The 22,910-nt window shown below is 38.8% G+C and overlaps 1 protein-coding gene across 1 annotated transcript in view; it reads right to left on the bottom strand.

Moving 5' to 3' along the window:
• The window catches only part of DISC1 (DISC1 scaffold protein), a 180,511-nt gene that overhangs the window by 20,634 nt on the left and 136,967 nt on the right, over nucleotides 1–22,910 (bottom strand). The window contains exon 10 of the mRNA XM_057368434.1: nucleotides 12,779–12,839. Coding sequence (XP_057224417.1) covers nucleotides 12,779–12,839 — 61 coding nt within the window. The remainder of the gene's footprint in view (nucleotides 1–12,778; nucleotides 12,840–22,910) is intronic.

Here is a 22,910-nt window from a genome sequence, read left to right as displayed (position 1 = left end):
CCTGCTCATCTGAGATGTAGACCCCCTATGTCCAGTATAAAAAAATCACTTAGAGAAAGGAACTGAAGTGTAGCACTACACTGGAAGGCAAAAGGCCATGCTAGAAGACAACCATTCAAACACTGCACAATCTTCTTCAGACTGCTGCTGCCTGATGCATAGTCCTTGCTTCTTTCACATCTCTGCTTGCCCATATCTGCACTTTCGCTCCAGGGACAGCGAATTTCTGCGACTCTGGGAGCAGGGACAATCCTTATAGATCTTTACACTCCTTTCAGTTGAAAATTTAACCCTGTTCTTCGCTGTCTTTATTTTCTCTCCCTCTCTATTCTGTTATTTAGAAGGTAACGCTGTCATTCTATTACTTGTGCTAACTCCAGRTAGTGTCTTTAGACTAAGATATTTTGTATATATGCATAATGTAGCCACACCACCAATTCTATAAATGATATAATTAAGGAAAAAGCATAAACATTCTATTACGATGGATTATAAGATTCCTAAGGAATTTTCTCAGACCTTGCAAAAGCTATTAATTTGAACTGCCTTCATATTTCTTCAAAAATTCCTTTCCATGAAGGATTTTTCATAGAAAGAAGCTAATAACAACAAATAAGAAATCGTATTCATATAAAAATATGTGGCCCCCTCACAGTAATCTCAGTAAACAAAAAAAAAAAAACAAAACCAGAATATATAAATATCTGCCAATGTTCAATGCCAAATGTTTTAAAAAATTAAGTTTATCAGCTACACTCATTATGCACATTTTTTCCACCCAGTAAAAMATCTACAGCATCCAGGATACTGAAAGATTAGCACAGAAATCTAAAACCAGCCTGCTAAGAATTGACATATTTCTCTTAAAAAACCCCAACCTGATATGGGAACTTAAGGACAGAACTACCACCTTGTATTTCATGTGAAATGCACATATTTTATGTCAGTTTTTTCTTTCCAGAAAGGCCTGTTAAAAACAATATTTCTAGTGGTTAAAACCAACAATAGACATTTGATTAGTGTTATTAAAAAACAAGATAGCACACAATACCAAACAATACTTTTGTCATTTTCCCTTCAATCCTCCAGCCATTTCTTTTACCTGGAGCAGAACTTTAATCATGGGCTGTCATCTTTTTACCAATATTCAATGTCACTGTGTTATACTTAAATTATCTCCACTGGAAACACAAAATGATAGACTGCTGCAGCTGATGCTTTCTGCTTTGGTTCTTAACACAGAGTGGATGCAAGAATGGGACCAACATGCTGAATGCAGGAAATTCAGTAATTTACAAGTGAAGAAGCAAAAGCATCTTGTTATGAGCATTTATAATTCAATTTTGTCCCTATGTTTGTTTTTACTATATTCACTATAATGTGAATATTTACTACCTTCTTTCAGGGATATTTATTTCTCTTTAAAAAGTCCTTACCTCCACTGAAACATCTATTACAAATAATCTATTCTAAGACTATAAAACTTAATTTTGATAGATGAGGAGAAAGCTAACAGGGAATTCCTCTTATTAAGCAGTTCACATAAAGTCAGCTTCTCAACCCTAGTTTATCATTCACCTCATTCATAATCTGATAAAACACCTTCAAATTTGGTGCTAACTCTGATAATTCAGTCTGCATCCTGCTTGCCTTTGGCTCCTGCAATAACAGCAAAGCCCCACAATGTCATTAATTTCTGCTGGAATTGCTGGAATGAGATTTTTTTTYCCCTGCACTATTTAATATTTGATCCAAAATTAGATTTAAAGGAGAGAATTAGGCCTGAATTTTGAAAAACGTGCATCTCCATATCTACATATTCATCTGAGCTCTGTTCAGCTGACCTGCAACACAAGCCTCAATATTTTCTTGAGCTTGAACCCCACAAACTTCTAGTGACATCCACCAAGATGGAAGCCATTCAGAGGCTTTCAAAGTCACAACCAGTTCTAATCCAAGAGAATACATTTGTTTCTAAAAGTAYGCCACAGGAAGAGAGCAGAGCATTTGCATTGGGGCCACATTCTCAGCTGCCACAAATCCACATGGCTGCAATAGCAGCAATGGCTATTTATACCAAGAGAAGAACGTGTTCTTACTGCAAAGCAATTAGAATAATGAGCTTGATCTCTCATTCCTTATTACATTCCCTGACCACAGTCTAGAAAGCACAAGAATTTACAATTCCTCTATCATTTTTATTCACCTCCGTTCTCTGATATAAACCTCAACAGTTTAAAATACACTTCTCCCTCTGAAAGGATGAGAGATTTAGACTTCCAGTGTTGRGTTAATTTGGGAATGTGAATCAGCCTGTGTACCACTGACCAAACAGGAATTAGGCWTATATAACAATTTAAAAAGCAGGCAAAGAAATAACCTTTTAGAAGAAGTACAATTGGGAGAGATGACATACTGTCATCATGTGGAAATGTACCTTGAAATTCAGCTTTTGTAACCAGGAAGGCGCACCTGAAAAAATGAGAGTGTTGGACAAATACTGATGTCAACAACCACACGCTTATGGAGTTCCTCTGAAACATCCGAGGGCATCATCTGACCTGCTGTAGCTGCAGGGTCATATGAGTTCAGGAGCCAAATCCTGGATGAAAAAGAGCAAGAGAGAAAGGGCAAGGTCTGCAGACTCTCTCTGGCTGACCCTGCTAGCTACAACAAACCCTGCATTGCTGCTTACAAGCACAGTAATTAATGAAAACTTCCAAACGCACGTAGGAAGGGTGGTCCCACTYGCATGCAAGGTAGAGCTATCCTACACCTTCATACTCAATGCTATGCAGATGGCAATACTTGGTTTTCTACTTGTGTAATTATCATCAAGTTGCTATCTAATTGGCCAGCCAAGGCTTTGTGCAAAGYATCACCCAAAGACAGAGCAGGAGGATTTAGCAGCACTGCTGGAGAGGCAGCAGACATCAGGCATCCACCCTCATCTTCCTTGATTGCTCTAAACCCATTACTACTGCTGATGGCAATCCCACTCAGGACAGATGACCAAGCCTCTGTAATTCCACAAACTGGTTTCAAATCTTGTCTTCAGGGATGCATTGGAAAACAGTAGCAGTAGGAAAATACACATCCACCTCTGAACAATTTTCTTGCCAAGTTCAGAAGGGAGAAGCTCTTTTTTCACTACATGTATTCACTTTCATGCAGGCACCAAGAGTAGCTCATGAGAGGACAAAAGCTTAAGGCCATGGACCCAGAGGTGACAAACAGCTTTGCTACCCCTCCTTCCCCTTCCAGTTATACCTTCACAGCTAAGAGAGGTCCAGGTTTGCATGAAATCAGCTCACAGAGAAGTCAACAGCAGGGCAGACCTGGGCGAGGCACAAGTGGTGCTGAAGGGCAACGAGAAGCACTTTGAAGAGTTTACAGTTATTTTTCTCAGTAAGATTGGGCAAAGTCTCATGAAATTGCTGAAAACAGTCCTCCGTGTAAAGGGATATTTGTCATCAATTTCTCAAATTCAGTTCCTAGTTTTCAGACTGCCTCTCACCTGACACTGTGCTCTTACTAAACATGGCCAAATAATGCTAGTATATCCTGCTGCACATTTTCCTTTTTATCTCAAGGGGATGACAACACTGTCCTTAGGTTCACAGAATGTCTGAAAGTAGCTCCTCAGCAGCTACAGCACACTGCAAATACATCCTCTCATTGTTGATCTTGCACCTTATTTTCAAACTCCCTCTGAAAATTCTAGGAAGAGATCAGTGGCTGAACACTCCTTGTGCAGCACAGCCGAGCTGTTAGAAAAAAATATTATGTCATAGCCAAAGCATTTTTTGCATAGGAAATACAAAAGTAATAAAAGCAGATCCCCAAAGCTTATTGTATGTACATTAGGACCAATATCTTCAAGAGAAATTGTATAGGCTTCCAGGTCAAAAACCCACGGAATCTGCTCTTGTGGAAGAGGAAGGATGTATGTCTGCTGTYAGTCATGGTAGACAAACATGATCCATAATGGGATCCTCTCCACATTGAAAAGTATAATTAATTAACAAAAACCCAAATATCACAGAATCACAGAATCACTAGGTTGGAAGAGACCTTCATGGTCATCCAGTCCAACCCAYACCCTAACACCTCAACTAAACCATGGCAYCAAGCACCACATCCAACCATCTTTTAAACAAATSCAGGGATGGTGACTCCACCACCCTGGGCATATTCAAATGTGAATTTGAGCTCTTAAYAAAATTCATTTGATTCCATCAAATACAGAGAAAACAGGGAAGTGCACAAGACACTAGGGGAAAAGATAAGAAAAATATTACTTCTGCTCCAAAACAGAGAAATCCCATCACACCAAAGCAGCCAAGTGATACAGACATAGTCTTGACGAGGCAAGAATTTGCAGCAGARAGGACTACTATGTCTGCTGGTTTTAGCTGAGGTAATTTTCTTATCAGTGGCTGGTGTGGGGCTGTGTTTTGGATTTGTGCTGAACATAGGGTTGATAATACAGAGATGCTTTTGTTATTGCGGAGCAGGGCTTACACAGAACCAAGACCTTTTCAGCTTTTCGTACACCACACTGGTGAGGGAGTTAGGGGTGCATGRAAGCTGGGAGAAGACACAGCTGGGACACATGACCCAGGCTGAGCAAGAGGATATTCCAGACCATGCTCATGCTCAGTATATGAAGTGGGGGGAAGATGAGGAAGGAGGAGAGGATGTTTGGATTGATGGCATTTCTCTTCCCAAGTAATTGCTATGCATGAGGGGGCCCTGCTCTCCTGGAGATGGCTGAACACCTGCCTGCACAGGGGAACAGAGAATCAACTCATTGTTTTGCTTTGTTTGTGCACAGAGCTTTTACTTTCCCCATAAAACTGTCTTTATCTGAACCCACAAGTTTTCACACTTTCACCCTTCCTGTTCTCTCCCCGCTCCTGCTGCTGAGGGAGGGAGCGAGGGGTTGTGTGGGGTTTGGTTGCTGCCTGGGGTTGAATCACAAGAATGTGACACTGATGGATTTTAGCAAAGTGTTCAACTCCAGSTTTGCAGGCATGACTGACCAGCAGCAGAACAATGCAACATACGAAAAGGGCATACAGAATAAAACAAAATCCTAACAAAATACACAATTACTAACCAGCTAGAGAGGCTGTGAATTTTCATCACATTTCCTTTGCAAGCAAGGGCAATAGTTTCTGTTTTCAGAAGGGGAGACCCAGCCTTRCCCTCTTATTATTTTTGCTATGCTAAGAATAAAATGAATGGAAGACAAAGAGCCTAGAGGGAAGAGGGGCAAGATTTTCCATGAATAAGCAGCAAAATCCTCTGTCACCTTGTCTTTGACAATGCTTCACACTCACTACTGAAGTTAATTCAGTAACTTGGAAAAAACCCTTTACGAAAACTGAATTAATATGGACAGGGAGTTAGTAAAGGCTGTTCAACCATGTGCTTTTCTTTTTCTAAAGCTCTGAGACACTGGAAACTAGCCTCAAATCTGACCTTTATTTTTTYCTAAAAAGATCTAGTTTCAATGCTGAGAATAGCTAAAAAGAACAGAGCTTTCTGCTCTTTCATAAGAGCTTTCTTATCAAACAGTATGGTCATGAACCACAGTTCCCCCACCACCCAATTAAAAATCAGTATTTGTGACCCAGCAATTCTGAACAGGCAAAAGAAAAAAAAAAAAGAGGGGGGAAAAAGTAACAATTTTTGGGTTTGTAATTCTTGTGCCCTTCTTCACTTATCATCTTATATAGAAGCCAAACTGTTGTTTAAAAATGTTAKATGTAGCAACATAGATATTGGTGCAATATATATCAAGTGAAGAAGTAAATTCTGTGTTATGTTCCCTTCCCCCAGAGTACTGTGGGGCCCAAAAGCCTACTCATCTCATCCCTCCCTTTCTCCCTCCACACCTGAAACCAGGGTGTAAAAGGGTCCTTAGGATATAAAATAAAATTCTCCTCCCCTTGTAGCAAGAATTCATTTTATCACAGCAATTTGGAAGATTCCTGCTACGGCCACATAAGGCATGGTGGGTTTCATCAATGCAATTACCTCCCATCTCGCAGATGCCACAGACAGAAGTAATAGTGGGGGGTTTCATTTGGTTTTTGCTTTGGAAATTTTTAATATATTTTCTCACTTGGTGAAGGAAGCAGATTGCTTTCTTTGCCCTCCATTTTTACTGCTTGTGCCATGTGTGTTTCATCTGTAGACAGGTATTAGTTCTGCCAGGCCTGAAAGACAAGTTCAAGGCTAGGAATCAAGAGTTCCATCCTGGCACAAGACATGAGCTTATCAAAGGATCTCCACTAGCACATGGCATGAGACAACACTGACGATAAAATGCACATTATGTTTSAGAAACATGATTAGAAACTCTAATCTGCTGCACTTCTATGGAGATTATTTCTTTTTCCAACCCCTGCAGGCATTAGCTACACTTTCCACAAGCAGAAATGGAAGGCATAGTGAAGATTGTCCCCTCTCCTCCAGACCCAGTTAATCTAGGCTAATCCACTTCTGTGAAGCAATACCATCAAATTTCTTCTGACATTATTTAAATTTACTAAGAGCTTCCGAGATATTATACTCTGTCAGGATGCTGCAAACATTTTCAAATATATTGCAAGTGACTGTGAAGACAGCAAAGATACTTAGTGAGAACATGCACTGTGGTCATGCAGGCTACGACAGCTTGAAAAGTAATCTAATGTGTTTTAAAGGTGAGAACAGGTTTTCTGTGAAGCAAGTACTTTATTATATTCCTACTATCTGACTTCCCCCACTCCATGAAGCACAAAGGAGATAGCAAAAATAGGTGTCCTGAGAGATAAAGTTAGAAAAAAAGCACAGGTAAGAATAAAATGCACAGAGTGGAAATAAGACAAGTCTAAGGAAGGGAGACAGAGGAGCCACAAAAAAGGAAAGAGCAGGAGGAGAATCAGAAAGTTCCATGTCTAAGATTTCTAACTTCAAGACAGAGCAATCAAAGAACAACAACTAAGGAAGCACACAACATTTAAAGCAGAGGAGGAAAATAGAGCCAGAAAGAACCCTTAAATTTTTCTTCTTTGTTAATTGGATTTGCCACTGTGTAACTTTCCGAAACTATTATCTCCCAAACAAGACTGGGCCAATAGAGCAACCAAAGAATCCCCTGCAATTCATAAACTAACACACTTAAGCAATTTGCTTTTTATTATTCACAGCTCCTTTTATTTGTGAGTATTTTGGGCAAGTAAACTTCCCTCACTACAACAGTACCAAGAGACCAGTGGGACTTTGCTGAATTTCCCCTCCCCTACAGAAACCCATTTAAAATGCTACTTTTATTCTCAAGTTCCTATGTTCTTTTACCAATTACATGACTGAAGTGATAATCCTCCAATTCATGGTATCACAACTTTCCATGGCAAAGTAAGTAGTAGGACAAGAGTTGCTGTTTTCAGGCKGGAAAAGAATGCCAGGAAAACATGAGCCTTCATGAAACAATTGTCCTGTTCTGATTACAGCCTCTCTCACACAGACAGAAAAATAAGGTAACTGAAACAAAGCAGATGTATTGTTCAAAGCAAGGAGAATGGATTGTTCAAAATAAAGTGCTTCATTGTTCCCATGAGGCTTTGGTGACATTGTCTTTTCAACATTACTGAAACCTGACAAGTTATTGAAGGCTTTTTAGATACTGACTGTTATGATAAAACCACACTGTATGGTCAAGAGAGATTATTTTACTCTAAAAACAGCAAATCATGATTTAGGCAGAATGTCTTCAAATGTCACTGAAGTGCAACAAGATTTCTTCCAAATTTACGAATCTGGCAAGTTAGATATTCACTTTAAGCAGCATCAACTTCTAAACATGACCCCAGTCTTCAGTACTTAAGTTAMTCATACCAGGCCCAGTTCAGTTGCAGTCCTTTGTTGTAAGAGCAGSCAACACAAATGATTCCACTGCCATCCAAGGGCATTTTTTCACAGAGAGAAGGACCACTCATAAACAACAGCTTGAAGTCATGAGCAAACAACACAGTTTGGAAAACTACCCCTATATAATCAATGTTAAATTAAAACATGAAATATGCCATACAGAGACAACAGACAAAGATAGCTACACATCTGCAAGGACACACAGTCCTTTTGATGTGCTCTGAGATCACGTTTAAAACCATAAGCAGTATGAAACACTGTCCTTTCAATGTGCTGTGCTAATCAGAGCATCCATACCCAGCTCTGCTCCCAAAAACATTTCTGAAACTTTGTATTTTATAAAGGAGACTTGAGATATGTGGCATACAAGGTAACAATGAATAATAAGGGAAGACAGTAACTTTTGAGATTTCATTTTCATGCAAACTGGAATGGGACATGGTGGCATTTAATCCTGACCTGTCCTCTTATGGCATGGGACACTCAGAACATGGGATACCTTGTCTGAAGGGACAGACCTCAGTGAAGATGACATGCTCAAAKGCATTAAAAACACTGCCTGCATGACAAACTCTTTTCTGATACATAATACACGCACGCCCTAGCAGTCTGAGCAACCAGGCTGCAGCCACATTTGTTTTGAGATAGTCAAGTGACATTTGATTGAAACATTTAAAAAWWAAAAAAAAAATCACAGATGAGATCAGATATAACAGACTTTGGGCTTGATTTCTGCTGCTTCAATAAATGCAAGTAGTCTTTATCACACTAACCACCTTAACATCACCTAAGTGAACCAGGAGCCACACAGATGTGTACAAATTACATGAGAGTAAGACTCCACACCATTTTCCATACTGTGTATCCATGAGTAAAAATAAATGCACCATTAATATGAAAATGAAYGTTGTTGAACATAAAATGAGCCAAAAACAAACAGTGAAAGTGAGTCAATTAACGAAGAAAGGTTTTTTACATATTTGCAGTTACCCAGAGCTGTATCATTCAACAGTGGCAAAGCACAGTCATTGCAGTAYTGCCTCTTGTTACATTTATGCATTTTCCCTTTCTTGCAGAACAGCACAGAAAATAAGTCAATAAAACACCTTTGTGTAGTTGTCACCAGKTATTCTCGAACAACATTATTCCCCCAAAATAATTTCATTATTCCTATCTGGGAATTAGGAAAAGCCACTTAAAAGCCCTATTTTTGTGATGAATTGAAGTCACAGCATAATCTTTTGAGGCCTGGAGAACAGTACAATCACGCTAAATACCCTCAGCTCAAGAAATAGCATCTTTACATTGGCCAGTACAAAAAAATTGTTTCCAGCCTAAGGCAGCTATGATAAGGGATTTAGAATGGATCACCACATATAAAGTGTCTGCTGCTCAGAATTTTGGAGCTGATGTTCTCACAGCTGTGTGTGACTTAGACCAGCTGGGAAGAAGAAAGGGACTAAATGAGTCACTAGAAGGATCTAGAATTTACCTACTACATTTTAACACTCCAGCAGCAGAACTGTTGGTAAGCAAAATAAGATCAGATCATTATCCAGCAAGGGATGGGGCTGCAAGGTCTCTTGGAAGCACAACAGAAAACACACAGTCTTGAGGGCAGGCAGGCAAAGCTGCCATTTCAGTCCTAAGAAACTCCCCTACCAGCAGCTGCAAGAGCCCCAGCACAACTGAGGAGGKTCATGGGTTACACAAAATTACCACAGACCATCTGGCACTCCCAAGCATGCCTGTGCTGCTCCAAAGACAAGAGGGAAAAGCTTTTGGAAAGCCTTACTCAGCAGCCTTAGCACAGCAGTTCTCCTACAGCAGATATCAGAGTTTCTGTAACATGACATACAGGYACTAACAGCTCTAGATGACATATTTTATGGCTTTCTAGTACTCTCTCCTAGGATCAGTTTGTGACCTTTACCCTTTACATGACTTAAGCTCATTTATGGCAGAAATTGGTGGTTTTTGAAAGAGTTGGATGGTGGAAGTCCACTTTATTTATGTTAATGATACAAAGTGCTAGCAGAGCCTTCACTTGGGTATGGAAACAAGTGAAATGAAAAAAACCCAACACTTTATGTGGAAGAACAAGGGTCCCACAAGAAGATGCTCATTTTCAATGAGCTAGATCAGACAATTGCAGCAAACCCCTCCTAAATGGTTCAAGTGATGAGCTGAAGTTACCCACACAAAACTTCTTAAAATTCAGATATTCACAGAGACAGATGTGTCTGCTGAACTCACTTTCATTATCCTAACTCTGACCACTTTTGCACATCTCCTGCTCACTAACAGAAGGTAAGCAATTTGCAAGGTCTACCATGGAAGAGATGGCAATGGTATTTACATTCTCAAGAGAGCACCCAATGATTTGATGTATAAACTTGAGGAATGGCTTGATGTATGTTGGTGACTGGGAAAGAGACAGCCAGCAGCATTATTAAACAGGCTATTCATTTCATTCTTTCCTTAGAGAATACTGTCCTCAAAACTGTCAATCCATTCTCAGATTATAACCTATATTTTAAATACAAAAAAAACCCCAAGTAATCTAGTAATCTGTATTTRTAGTGGGTGGTTTGCCTTCCTTGGGGTGAAACTATCAGATAATGAACATATTTCGGGTTTTTGTCAATGCCTATTTTCCCTTTTTTTTCTTAGGTGCAAGGCTATCAAAAGAGTAGTATTCCTAATCAAACATATTCTATTAAGATACCTGATGACATTTTTTAGGCTGCAGTCAAAAGTATTGCATTTCTTTAAAAAACTCCCCTCCCCGCCTTCAACCATCAAAAAAAGAATAAGAAAAATTAAAGGACAAAGGAATATATCCCAAACTTTCCTTAAGAAAACAAAAGAGGAAAGAACAGGGATGYGTGTGAACTTCACTGACAAAATTGATATTTTTGAAACTTGCATCTTCATTAAAGCTGTTTTGTTATGAGTTTTCTTCATTAACTTCCTTCTGTTACAAAGCAGTCAAACATGACATTTCTAAGAGTTCTGCTTTACTTTGTAGAAGCTATATGTTAAATCGAAGGGGTTTGAATCTAAGCTGTTTCTATTTGAAACATTACCGGGCAAAATTATGTTTCATCTGGAGAAAAGCTTTAGAGCTTTATTTGAAWTCATGCTACCCAGACTTGATCCTCTTTTGGTTTCAAGAGCATCCCCAAAGGCACATCCCTGAGCCAGATGCAAATTCTACCCCTGTCTAAAATGTAATCTTGAAACTTACTCTTTAAACTTTCCTTAGAGATTTTTTCTTTTGTTTATGATATATATAAATGAGTAATCTGAGCATCTATATGAAGACCAAAAAAAAAGAAACTCTCTCAGATTACTGCTCTAGGCAGGGGCAGGGTTCAGGGAAGCCTCTTGGGCTCATGCTTTTTTTTTTTTTATTGCTCAAGCTGTAAAGCAGAAATAGCTAATTAAAGACCTAACAACCCTTAAAAACCAAATCTCTATAACCACCTTATTAGCATAACAATAACATATTTTTCCAGACATAATATCTTGGAAACTTCTTTCTGATAAAAAACATTAAAGTTTTTCTCTTTCTACCAATACTCAAACAAATTCTTAGCCCTTAATTACTTAAGKAATTAAGTCTAATTTTTAGACTAATACCATTTGCACATCTTGGAAAACAAGTTCAGGACTGAATCTTCACCATCTGTGAGCTGCAAATTCTATTTGATAAACCTCTGGAAGGAGAAACAAACATACAGATTCTCCAAGTATTTAACACTTAAAGAGAAATTTACTTCTTTCTGGGAGCCTGATATGCCAAATCCATACAGTCTAGAAGCATCAAAAAATGTCATTCATTATACTTTATTTTTTAATAAAGAGTATGGTTTTCAAAAAGACAGTACACAGACACAAAGCTTGATCTTCAGGTCTGTTTCCATAATTTTTCATTCGGATATGAATATCTTYAAATTTAAGAGTTGAGTGAAACATTTCTATATTCAAAAGTATGAGCGAGCAAACCTAAACATATAGAACCCTCTCTTTACCAATACAACAGAAAARTAGCAAGGGCAACAATTTATTAATTATATTTGCTCAGTAATGGAAACAGAAGTGGTGCCAATTCAGTGGATTGCATTTTACTAAGACACAAACTCCAACTACAACTCATGAAAGCCTCTTTCAATACAAATATACTTGTTCAAGGCAAAGTTGACTAACACAGAAGATTCCATGACTATAGCACTATAATATTTACTAATCATATTTCAAGGAGAAGTCTAAAGTCAGAGGGAGTCACCTAGAGTCTCCTTCATGCAGTAAGAGAAGGAAATATAAATGTCAGCATTTGTTTCCAAAAAAAAAAGCATAAAAATCTGTAAATTCTGCATTAGTATTCAGTTCTTAAAATATCTCTATTGTTGTCTTGGTTTGTATTTGCTGTCCACAATTCCCCAAACTGGCATTTTTTCAAAACTCTTATACATACTTTCATTACTTGCTAAAGATGTCCAGTATTCTGGTAAGGGATTCCTTGGCCCTGCTCAGAGTTGGGTTTTGCACAGGAGCAGAAGGGTGATTTTTCAACCAGCTGTTATATCTCCAATACTTCAGGATTTCTGTCTGGACCACCACTGCTCCAGAGCAGTCCTGTGCACTGGAGAACAGTGATTCTTTCTTGTACYCGGCTTTGCCAGGCTGCTGAACACAGACATGTACAGAACTCTTAACACACACGGGATTTCCTACTTTGRACCACTTCTGGTGTTACTCTAATGCAAGTTTCTTAAAACTTTTACATATATCAATGCTGTATGTACAAGCATTTTTAAGATTTCAAAGATGTCCATGATGTCATCCTTACCTATGTAGTTTATCCTCCAGAATCTCCATGTACTTCTCAGCATTTTCTTTTACACTGGCCACTGAAAAATAAAGGTCAAAATTAGGTAACAGCGTAACTATACAGTTCTCTGGGGATTATCTTTTTTAAACCATATCATCTCTTACCCACATATTTTATAGTTCAGATACCCACATATCAGTTAGGAATAAGAATTTCATTAATCTTTTTCACATTCAAATTGCAGAGTGGGTGTCTTCTCCCTTTTTTTTCTTGAAAGTCTATTGTATCTATATTGTAATAATAGATCCATAATGAATGCATTAACCTCTTGGTTGCATGAGAAAAATGGTGAGACTAGCAAAGGCAGAGTTCATCAAAGTTTCCTCTCGACAGAATRAAAAACAAAGACAAAAACAACAGCCAAAAAAAAAAATCCTCACCAAAAAATAGGAACATTACCCACAGAGCTAGGTCTTCCTCTTTACCTTTAGAAGTAAACAAGCCTAACAAACGAATCAGTCCATGCACAACAGTTCTTTAAGTGGTTATCAATCTTGTATCAAACTTTTTCTGACAAAACCAAAACACTATAGAACACAAATACCACTAAAGATCACTATGAAATTTAGATTGGGGGTTTGGGGGTTTGGTGCCTGGGGGGATAGTTGTGTGTTTGTTTGTTTTTAAACTTCAGACCTAGGTATTGTCTGGGTCCTTACAAAACCTTCACCCAGTGACCAAAACACACAMCAATAAAACTGTTCTTCTGAATGACCATTTTTACTCCATCAAMGGCGCCAACAGGGAGACGGTAAACYTCTYTCAGGAAAAGGAAGGCTTTTAATAACCATTTTCATATTATGACAACCTTTTTTCCCCACCCTAACAACTGCTCGCCAAGTCCAAGTACAGTAGGACCGTGAATCAGTTGGTCTCCTTTAAAGCATTRAATTGTTCTATGACAGATATATACTTTACATTAAGATGCATCCTATAGAGCATCACTGTTTTTAYGAGCAAAACTTGCTAGGTGGACCAGGTACCCTGTGACTTCACCCACCCATCTCCCCCATCTTCCTCACCCTATGATGCCTCCCAGCACAGCTTATACACATCAAGAGCTTTGCATTGTTTCCCATTTCCCCCCTTTTTTGTTTTTTGGGATTTTTCCTTCACAAAGCAGAACATCACTGCTGATGTTAGCCTGAAAACTCAGCATTAGCCAAATCAGCTCTTCATACACACACTCAGGAGTTCACTGAGGTAACAGCATTAGCAGCAAACATCAGGGTCAGTGTAACATCGACTGTCTGCAGAGGGTGATGTTTGCCAGGTCACACAGCAGTCACTGAAGCTGTCTGCAATGCAATAGCAATATAGGACACATTTTGCAAAGTTGATTCATTTTTTGATGGGTTTTTTTTGTGTGTTGTTTTTGGCTTATTTTATGAGTTTAGTGGATCAGCAAACAGACAACAAAAAAAACCTGAAAAAACCAAAAAACCCAAACCTACCACAGCCCCAGTAGTACATTCATAGGCCCAACTAATCATTAGAAGACCGCTCGTGGACGTTATGCAAAAGGGTTTACAAGGATTTCTGCAATGGCACTGGAGACTACATAACTTCCCCTAGCTTGCAGCAGTTCTGTAACAACTGCAGGGCTCAGCAAAAGCACACAAGTGCCCTTACCATGCTTTTATTCCCACACTTCCTGTGGAACTGCAGAGAGCCTGAAAGACGGCAAGTCTTCCTTTAATGACACACTACGGCTTTATATAAATGGCCACCATTTCTTCTAAACTCCCAATCCATCAATCCCCAAATGTGCTGACCYGAGGCCCAGTGCAAGCTTTGATAGCAAATAGCTTCAAGGTGTWCGGGTGCTGTACTTCCCTTTCTTTTGCCATTGTCACAGTGTCCTTCAACGTGAGCTGTTACAACTCAGGCGCTTATTCTTCGGGATAATAAAGTCAGCAGATATTATTAATTTTTGGAGAGGGATGAAAAAAGGTGGAGAATCTGTTTCACACTCACTTTGTTTCTAACTGATAGAGTGACTTCTTACGTTACATGAAAGATAAACCTTGCTTTCAATTTCTCCTGCTGTGCTTGTCACTTTTTAATTGGGTTTGATCTGATAGAGTAATTCGCACTTTCACAGCTCAGTCCTGCCCCTACATGCAATTTTACAATGCCCTTGAAGTACACAGCTTAATATATCAGCATTATTCAATGACAAAAAGTAATGGACAAGAATACACCACTAGTCAAAAGTAGGTCACCAAAAAGCTAACACTCATTTGGAAATCACCTCACATCACTACGCCCTACTCTCTCCTGTCAAACGTTTTAACTACATTAAAAGAAATGCAAACTTTGCTGCTGAAAGAGAAAGCTCCCCAGACTAGCTTTGTCTCCTGCCTTCTCTGTGTAATTGGAAAAGCTGTGACCTGGAGATTTTGCTGGAAGGAAAACACATCTTGAAAATCTGATTAAAGTTACTTCCCTTGCAACCAGCTGCAGAYAGCACTGCAACAAACACAGAAATACTTTCAGCCTTTTAGATCATCCACTGAAATAGAAGACAAGCAACAGATTAGCAGTTTTCTTTTGTTCTAATTTAATGAATCTATTCACCATCACTTCAAAGCAAAAAAATGCAAACAGGAAACTGTGTGTGCCTTCAATCTGGCCAAGGCAGTACTAGATGACAGAGAAAGAAAATATATAATAATTTATGAGATCCTTTTCTGCATGCCAAATGGTTTATTTTTACATTTAAGTGAATGAGGGCTGCCTTTCCATCAATTCTCTGGGGATTTACATGCTTAGCTTATATTGGCCTTGAGGGGAGTTATTAAAATAAAGAAGTATAAATTCTCCATTAAAAGAAAGAAGTATAAATACTCACAGAAGATCAGATACCAGGTTATTTGCTAAGACTAAAAATAATCTTTTCTTGTGAAGTCTTAATTTTGAAAAAAGTGAGTCAGCATTTCTTTCCCTTATTTTATCTTAAATTTTTCTTCCTCCTTATAGCAGCAAAGTCCAGTCTTGAAATCGGTCCTGGTCAGACTGAACCAAGGAGCAGCAGTGAGGTCCTGTGGTGGCCTTTTAGTTGTCACAGAATGTAAATCTGCCATTTTAGAAGCTGCATAAATAACACTCAAAAACTAACCTACATTGTGCTCTTTTAAAATAACATCACTTATCATTTCTCACCTGAAAGCAGCTCCAGTGAGGTAATGCTATTTCTATTACTTACAAAGATAATTCAAGCCTGCACATGAAAGCRTATCATGAGTTTTATTCTTTGGTCTCTTATTCTTTGGTCCTCAAAAATTGAACTTAAAAATACCAATGGACTATGATTTATTCTTTGCATTTTATGATCAATATTTTCTCAAACTTCATAAAAAACCTGTGTCTGACTGGAGACACCTTGAATCCAGTGTTCACAYGGATGCCCCAGATGTGGAGGCTTGGCAACTCAGAAGATTAAAATTGAATTAGGGGCTTTAAAAAATGGTAGTCGGTATCAGGTAGTTTTCACAGGTCAGTAGTTCTCTACCACACAAATCTCCCGCTGAGGCCCAGAGTTACAAAGTCCAAAGTAAATTTTATTTTATTTTATTTTATTTTTTGTGGACAGTGTGGATGAATAATGACACATATTTTAACACAAAATTGAAGGTCAGAAGAGCTGCAATGGCTCCTAGATCAACACCCAGCATGAAAAGAACTGCCAGACATTACCTGCCTGCTTGACAAGCCTGAAGCCTACAAAATTAGCCATTCTGATCCACAAACATTATGTTTCTTCTCAAAAATTTTATTTGCCAGGTAAAACAAAACTTCCACAAGTTTCAATAGATTTCTGCCTGACTTAAGGATCTAGGATGAGATTTTTCCCTTAARAATGATATAGAAACAAAAATAACTGCATGGACATTCATTGATGCACCTGGGGCAAATTCTGAGGACAGAAYTAGGTGTGAACAAGGCTGACAAGCTACTTGCCCTGTCACTATTCTATTTTTTAAATGCAGAAATTGTTATTAATGCTAAGAGAAAAGTGAAAGCAGAAATTATTCTAGGAAAATAATTCTGATCTTTTCTGTCATGGAAGATACACTAGTGTGTGAAGTTGGGGGTCTAAAAAACTGAAGAATGGCTTTGATATATTTAAAGGTTCACTTGAAAAGACAGTCAAACTTCAGASATGACATCTCAGCTGCCCATCTATGTGTCAAGATGATTTATCAAGCCCCAGCAACAAGATTTTGGATTACAGAATGGTAAGGAATTTTGCATCCTGCAGACACACAGCGGAAAACCCCAAAGAATAAGCTCTGTGTGATGAACAATGGCCTCTCTCCAGTGCACTGTTCCCAAGGAACTCAAGTAGAAAGAACATAAGAGGCCAGGATTAAAGGGACAAAAAAAGTGCTTTATTAAAAACATGCAGATATTCAATAAAGGCAAGCAAAATGCTGATTCCCTGTCTTCCAGTAATGAAGTACTGAGATACATAATTACTACCTGTCTCTTCCAGTAATTGTGGTTTGTTCTAAGAAATGTGCTAATCCTCTAAATATCATTGCAGAACTACACAAAATCAGCCTGAGGATTTACTGCCACCAGAGATGAGGTGACCAAAAYTGAGGAGTCCAAATGGACTGGCTATTACACAACTAGAAGCACTACTAAATGTGAACTGCAAACAMAAAAATCTGTACTGAGCAGCTAAGAAATTAAAGCCAGATGTTTAAAGACACAACCCAGTCCTACTTGATGGAATTGAAAATATTCTTTACCTAATTTGAGACGATTCCATAACTCGATCACAAGGTTATTCCCTCCTTCTGTAAACAGCTGGCCTGGAGAACAGGACACACTTGTGCCACACAAATGTAAAGCTGTGCTTTGGGGTGGCATACCATGGCAGGCAGTACAGGAACAGAAGCTCTGCTGGGACTGAGACCTGTGCATGGAGCAGGGCTGCACCACACAGGGCTGCCAGACAGTCTCAGTCCCTCTGGATGGAGAAAAGACTGTAACAACAGCTGGGTGATTCGGTAGTGTTGATCTTATCATAATCCCATCCCACAGGAGAACAGGGGGTTTTCAGGAATCCATTGTGAAATGACACTCCRCTGCTTTCAGAGCTCTCAGAGGGATGCTGTATGCTGTACCTTGTCCATATGAAGATTTCCATCAGCATCACTTGCCTCTCCAGCACTAGACTGTCAACTGCTCTTGCACCATAGGCCAGCACTTSTGATATATAGAAGTAAGCAATTAAAGGTTCCATCTGAAGCATCACTGTCTTAAAATACTTTGCTCACTCTTCCATTTAAAATCTTACAGTACATTTCTACTTTATACCCTGTAACTTTGGAAAAAATATGGGAAGTAATAAAAATATACAAAGTGTAATAGAGAAATAGAAAATTGTCAGAGCACAGGACAGCACAGCATTTTGCCCCTACTGTTGCACTGAAACAGGAAAAGACTGAAAGTGCAATGAGAACAAGTGGCCTTCCTCAGGAAGTTCCCTTTGGMGTTGTGGATACAGAAGGTCTACTGTTCAATTCCTCCCAAATATGCTGGTACATCCTGAACAGGAGGAAGCATAATCAAATCCCTAGATATGTTGGGAATGGGTGGGCACTGCAAGCCCAGGAGAACCAGCTTACTCTCTTTAGGAGATCACATAAAGGCCAAGTACCAGCTCATTTGGAAAGATGGCAGCATTTTACACACAGCAGAGGAAGGCAAAGAAAATGCTCCTTCTGCATGTGTCAAAGTTCTCAACATATTTACAGATGGCTTAATTTGTAGACCTTGATGCAACGATTTTGGGCCTGTGATAAGACAAGTGGCACCTTGCCTTTGATATAAAAAAATACAGCTAAACATAGATYGCATACAGAAAACACTGATTTTAACAGAGAAGCCACATTCTGCTCTCAAGTTAGATGTCAGGGCAGATATAAGTTATGGAAAATCTCAGAATGAACAGAAGTTTGACAAAGAAATAAGAAATAGAAAATAGATCTTACAGAGAGAAATGACAGGAGGTGCCAGCAGCTCTGCCTGTAACAACTGACAATTTTGTCTCTGAACAAGGCATAAAAGGTTTGTGGAGGTGACAGGGAGCAGGGGGAAACCACCCTGCATAAAAAGGCACATTTGAGAACCAGACATTCCCAGAATCTACCCCCTGAACCTTCTTCATTGTATGAGGTACTTTTMATCCAAAGAGACAGCTGACCCTTCAAGTTCTGTGATGAATAAATTGCCTAAATTCAAGAGAATTACCATACTTTCACATGGTTTCTGAGTTTCTTTCAAATTTCTGTAAAATCTGTCAAACCTGACACAGGGATTCCTTCCATGCTACGTGTGGGAGACAGCCAGCAGAAGGAGCAAAATTACTTTCAATAAATAATTTACCTTTAAAAAAATCAGCTGAAATTTTACGCATTGTTTTATTGTGCAGCATCAAAGCAAGGATAATGATTCTCAGCTAAAGGRCGGTAGGTGAGATGTTGGCCCAGCAGCCCCCAGAGCCCATAATTATGTGACAAAAGACCTGCCCTGATACTTTAAGAGACCTTATAAAGTGCAGGGAGGATTACAAAGCAAATAGCACCAGACCACCACCTGTCCAATCCCAGGTCTGGAAGCTTCCTCCTGGCCTTCCTGTTTCTCCCTGCTTCACCTCTGCAGTAACCACAGGCTAGGTGCAGATCCCCTATCACAGCTTTGGTTACTTTTCCACTAATGAGTCAAAAGCTCCAAATGATTGCAGTGCACCAAATGGAATTTTAAATTGGCCACAGAAAAACAGAGAGAAAACCATTCCTACTTCCTGCATTTGGACTGGATGACAACATTCTCACTTCAGGAAAACCTGAGCTCAAACCAAAATATCTCTCTGCTTTACACTGCTGACATAAATAAGCCAACTTGCCCCAGAAAGGTTTTCTTCATTGCAGACAGGTTTAATTTTATTTAAAATTAGACAAGATGGGGATCCATGCACAATTTCTCACTCCAGAGCGACTTCATAGTACCACTTCTCAAAGAATGCTGGAGATCTTCGTTGACAACATCCTCGGGGGATGGAGGCTCCTGAATTCTATGGGAAAGTGAAGGTTAAGTTTTCTTCTTCCATTTCATCATATGGATAGGGCCATCTTGYTTTGCTTGCTTCTCTGCAGCCACCACAACCATTGTTTACACTTYGTTACATAATACCTTATTAACCTACTTTAGTATTGAAACTATCATCTCTTTTGAAAGGTTTCCTTTCACTCTCCATTCCTATTTCCCTTCCACTCTTTACTAAGCAACAGGGGAGAAACGAAAAGGAAGGCAGAGGTATCAGAGAACAATCTRCTTACATTTTCTCTTACCTGGTTTTCCTCTCTGCCTGTTTGCCACTATTACCTCAATCCTCTATTGACAATCTGTTCTGCCACCCTGCTCCAAAAAAAAATCAAATTTATTTTTTTCCTTTCTCCTTACAAAGCAAAGCCTGAACATCAAGGAGAGCCATGTGTCCAGCTTGCCCTCTGTAGATTGTCAGCAGCCACAAGACATCATCTGGAAATCATTACACACCCAAACAAGGCGACCAGACTCAACATGTGCAAAGGCACCAGAAGAGTTCAAACTTGTTACTTGAATTGCCAAAAGTTTTTCCTGGAAGTAAGATTTATTTTAACACGGTTAGATAAGATAAAAAGACCCAGAATGAGCCCTTTATGTAGTTATCCAAGACAAACAACAGAGAACAATTAAGGCTTTATGCATGGACTAAGCTCCAWGACAGTCACTTACACCTAATGCCTGTATTATGAAAAGCAGGAACAGGTCAAATATTTTTGTATGAGGAGACAAACTATAAAACAAGTGAAATCACAATTAAATTTTTTGCTTAAGAGGATCCTTTACAGCTAATATGGATGATCCATAGACCACTGGACACAACACAGCCATTCAACAACATCAAGGCTTCTAAAATACACAGTAGCTGGTTTCAGGTGGCTGTTYTGCTCAATGTTCAGGTATTCAGTATTACACCTACTTCAGTTTAGCACCTAAATTGAAACTAAAAAAATTATATTAAATTACAAACCCACTTTGGCTTTTTAATTAAAGGTCGCAAAGGAAAGATGACCAAAGATTTCTCTGAAACCCTGTAACCTTTTGGTGCCTTTTCTTTTTCTTTCTTTTTTTTTTTTTTTAAGAGACAATTCATATTTAGCTTAGAAAGATGATGGAAAAGCAGCCTTATTACTAGCTCCAAATCTCTTCCTAGATTGAAGTAGTTTCAGCTCCAACACCTCTTGAATCTTTTTCTGAAAAGCACTCTGCAAAATTTCATGCTAGTCTTAATGCTGCTGATTCTTTTCTCCCTATCTCAACATGCTCGCTAGTCATGCCATACAAATTAGCAAGAACCCAGGTACCTATAGAGAGACAGCCCTTAGTCAGAAGATAAAATATATTTTTGCTTCAACAAATAMAATTATTTAATGCAGAATTCTTTTGTATTCAAAACTTCTTTATAGGAAAAAAAAAACCAAAAAAACAAACCATACCACTGCAGCACAGAAAAAAAAAATAAAAAATGGAATATGCTCCCAAATGCTGCTGTAGAATCTGGTTACTAAAAGAGATTAAAGGGAGAGCAGCATTTAAGCATAAGGGCTTTGAAAAGCAACAAAAAAGGGGAAGATATGCTAAAAAAGCTAATGCTATCACTGCCAAAAGAAAATCTCAAACACTTACCTTYACAGTAGAACAAATTGCTACTAAGACATCAGTCCTTCAGATAATTTTAAAGAAAGCAAAGTGGAGCTCAAAGGTATCTACTGAAGGTTAGAAGTAATACAAATTGCAATAGTCATGAGAAAGAATATTCAGCATTGCAAGCTATTTTTTAACAACCTTGCAATGACATCAAATAAAGCATGGACTTCCTGTACCAAGGCTTACAAACGACACCTGCAAATAGCACTAGCTTACGTTTTTGTACTGCTGTTCTCTCCAAGGATCTAGAACAGCTCTTCAAACTTCAGAGAAGCAACAATTCCTTCTTTGAAAAATAGCTGACAATGAGCCACGATACAGAGAAGCAGTGTCCCACATACACTGAAGTTTTCAGAAACACTTTGTAAACTACCTGACTACTGTCGGCTATACCAGGCATCTTWTCTGCAGTGCAATCACAGGGCTTCCAAACCAGAAAAATTGGGAAGCTGCCCAGCAGAAAGGGTGAGCAGAGTCTGTTTTGCAGAGATTTCAGGCACAAGGGAGCTTTAACATATCACTTTCCTTAATCCCTAATAATCTTTGCCCTAGCTGCCTCCTCCTGACATTATGCAACCTGCACATAACTGCATATGACTTTCATTAAACCTACAAGTAACATTTGGCTATACCTGACATTTCAACGTAAACATGATGTTTTGACCACGAACATGCAGTGATGCCTTAAGGGCCTCTCTGCTCACACACAAAGCTGGGGCAGAGATTTACACAATGCAACTGGGAAAATTACTGCAGCTGAACAAAACAGATGTACCTACAAAAAYGTATGTGCACTAAGTGCCTCTACTAATCCTGAGCATCCAAAAGGGCAGAGTCACAGACACAAGGGTACACTGCTGAGTGGACAGACATTTTTTGAGCTGCTTTCAAGACATGACCATTAATTTAATTGCCTGACTTAAAAATGTTGCTTACACTAGAAATTCTTGGTTAGTTTTCTTATTAGCTTCCTGGTGCAAAACTCCAGTACAGTGGAGCTCTTGAAAGCAACAGCTTTAAATCTCTAAGTTAAGGTGGTCACAATGAAGGCATAAGATTTCCCATAGGGTGATAAAGTGAACTTTGTAAGTGAGTTGTACACACCACTTCACATTGCATAATAAAAAAGGAATTCCAATGACATCCCAATGGAAGACAAATCCCAGTAATTTACAGATTACCATGTCGTCTTCACTGATGCTACTCTCATATCTTTTTTTCCTTRACACCCTCTTCTGTCACAAGAGCCAGGCATAAATATGCATCATACCTGTATCTTTCCTGATAACCTATAAAATATTTGAAGCTCCCTGTAACCTTT

The sequence above is a fragment of the Malurus melanocephalus genome, unplaced genomic scaffold, assembly GCF_030028575.1.
Source record: "Malurus melanocephalus ecotype Western Australia unplaced genomic scaffold, MMel_1.1 scaffold_92, whole genome shotgun sequence".
Taxonomy (NCBI): Eukaryota; Metazoa; Chordata; class Aves; order Passeriformes; family Maluridae; genus Malurus; species Malurus melanocephalus.
The sequence above is the reverse complement of the archived record's forward strand: the minus strand, read 5'-3'. Positions and strand labels throughout refer to the sequence as shown.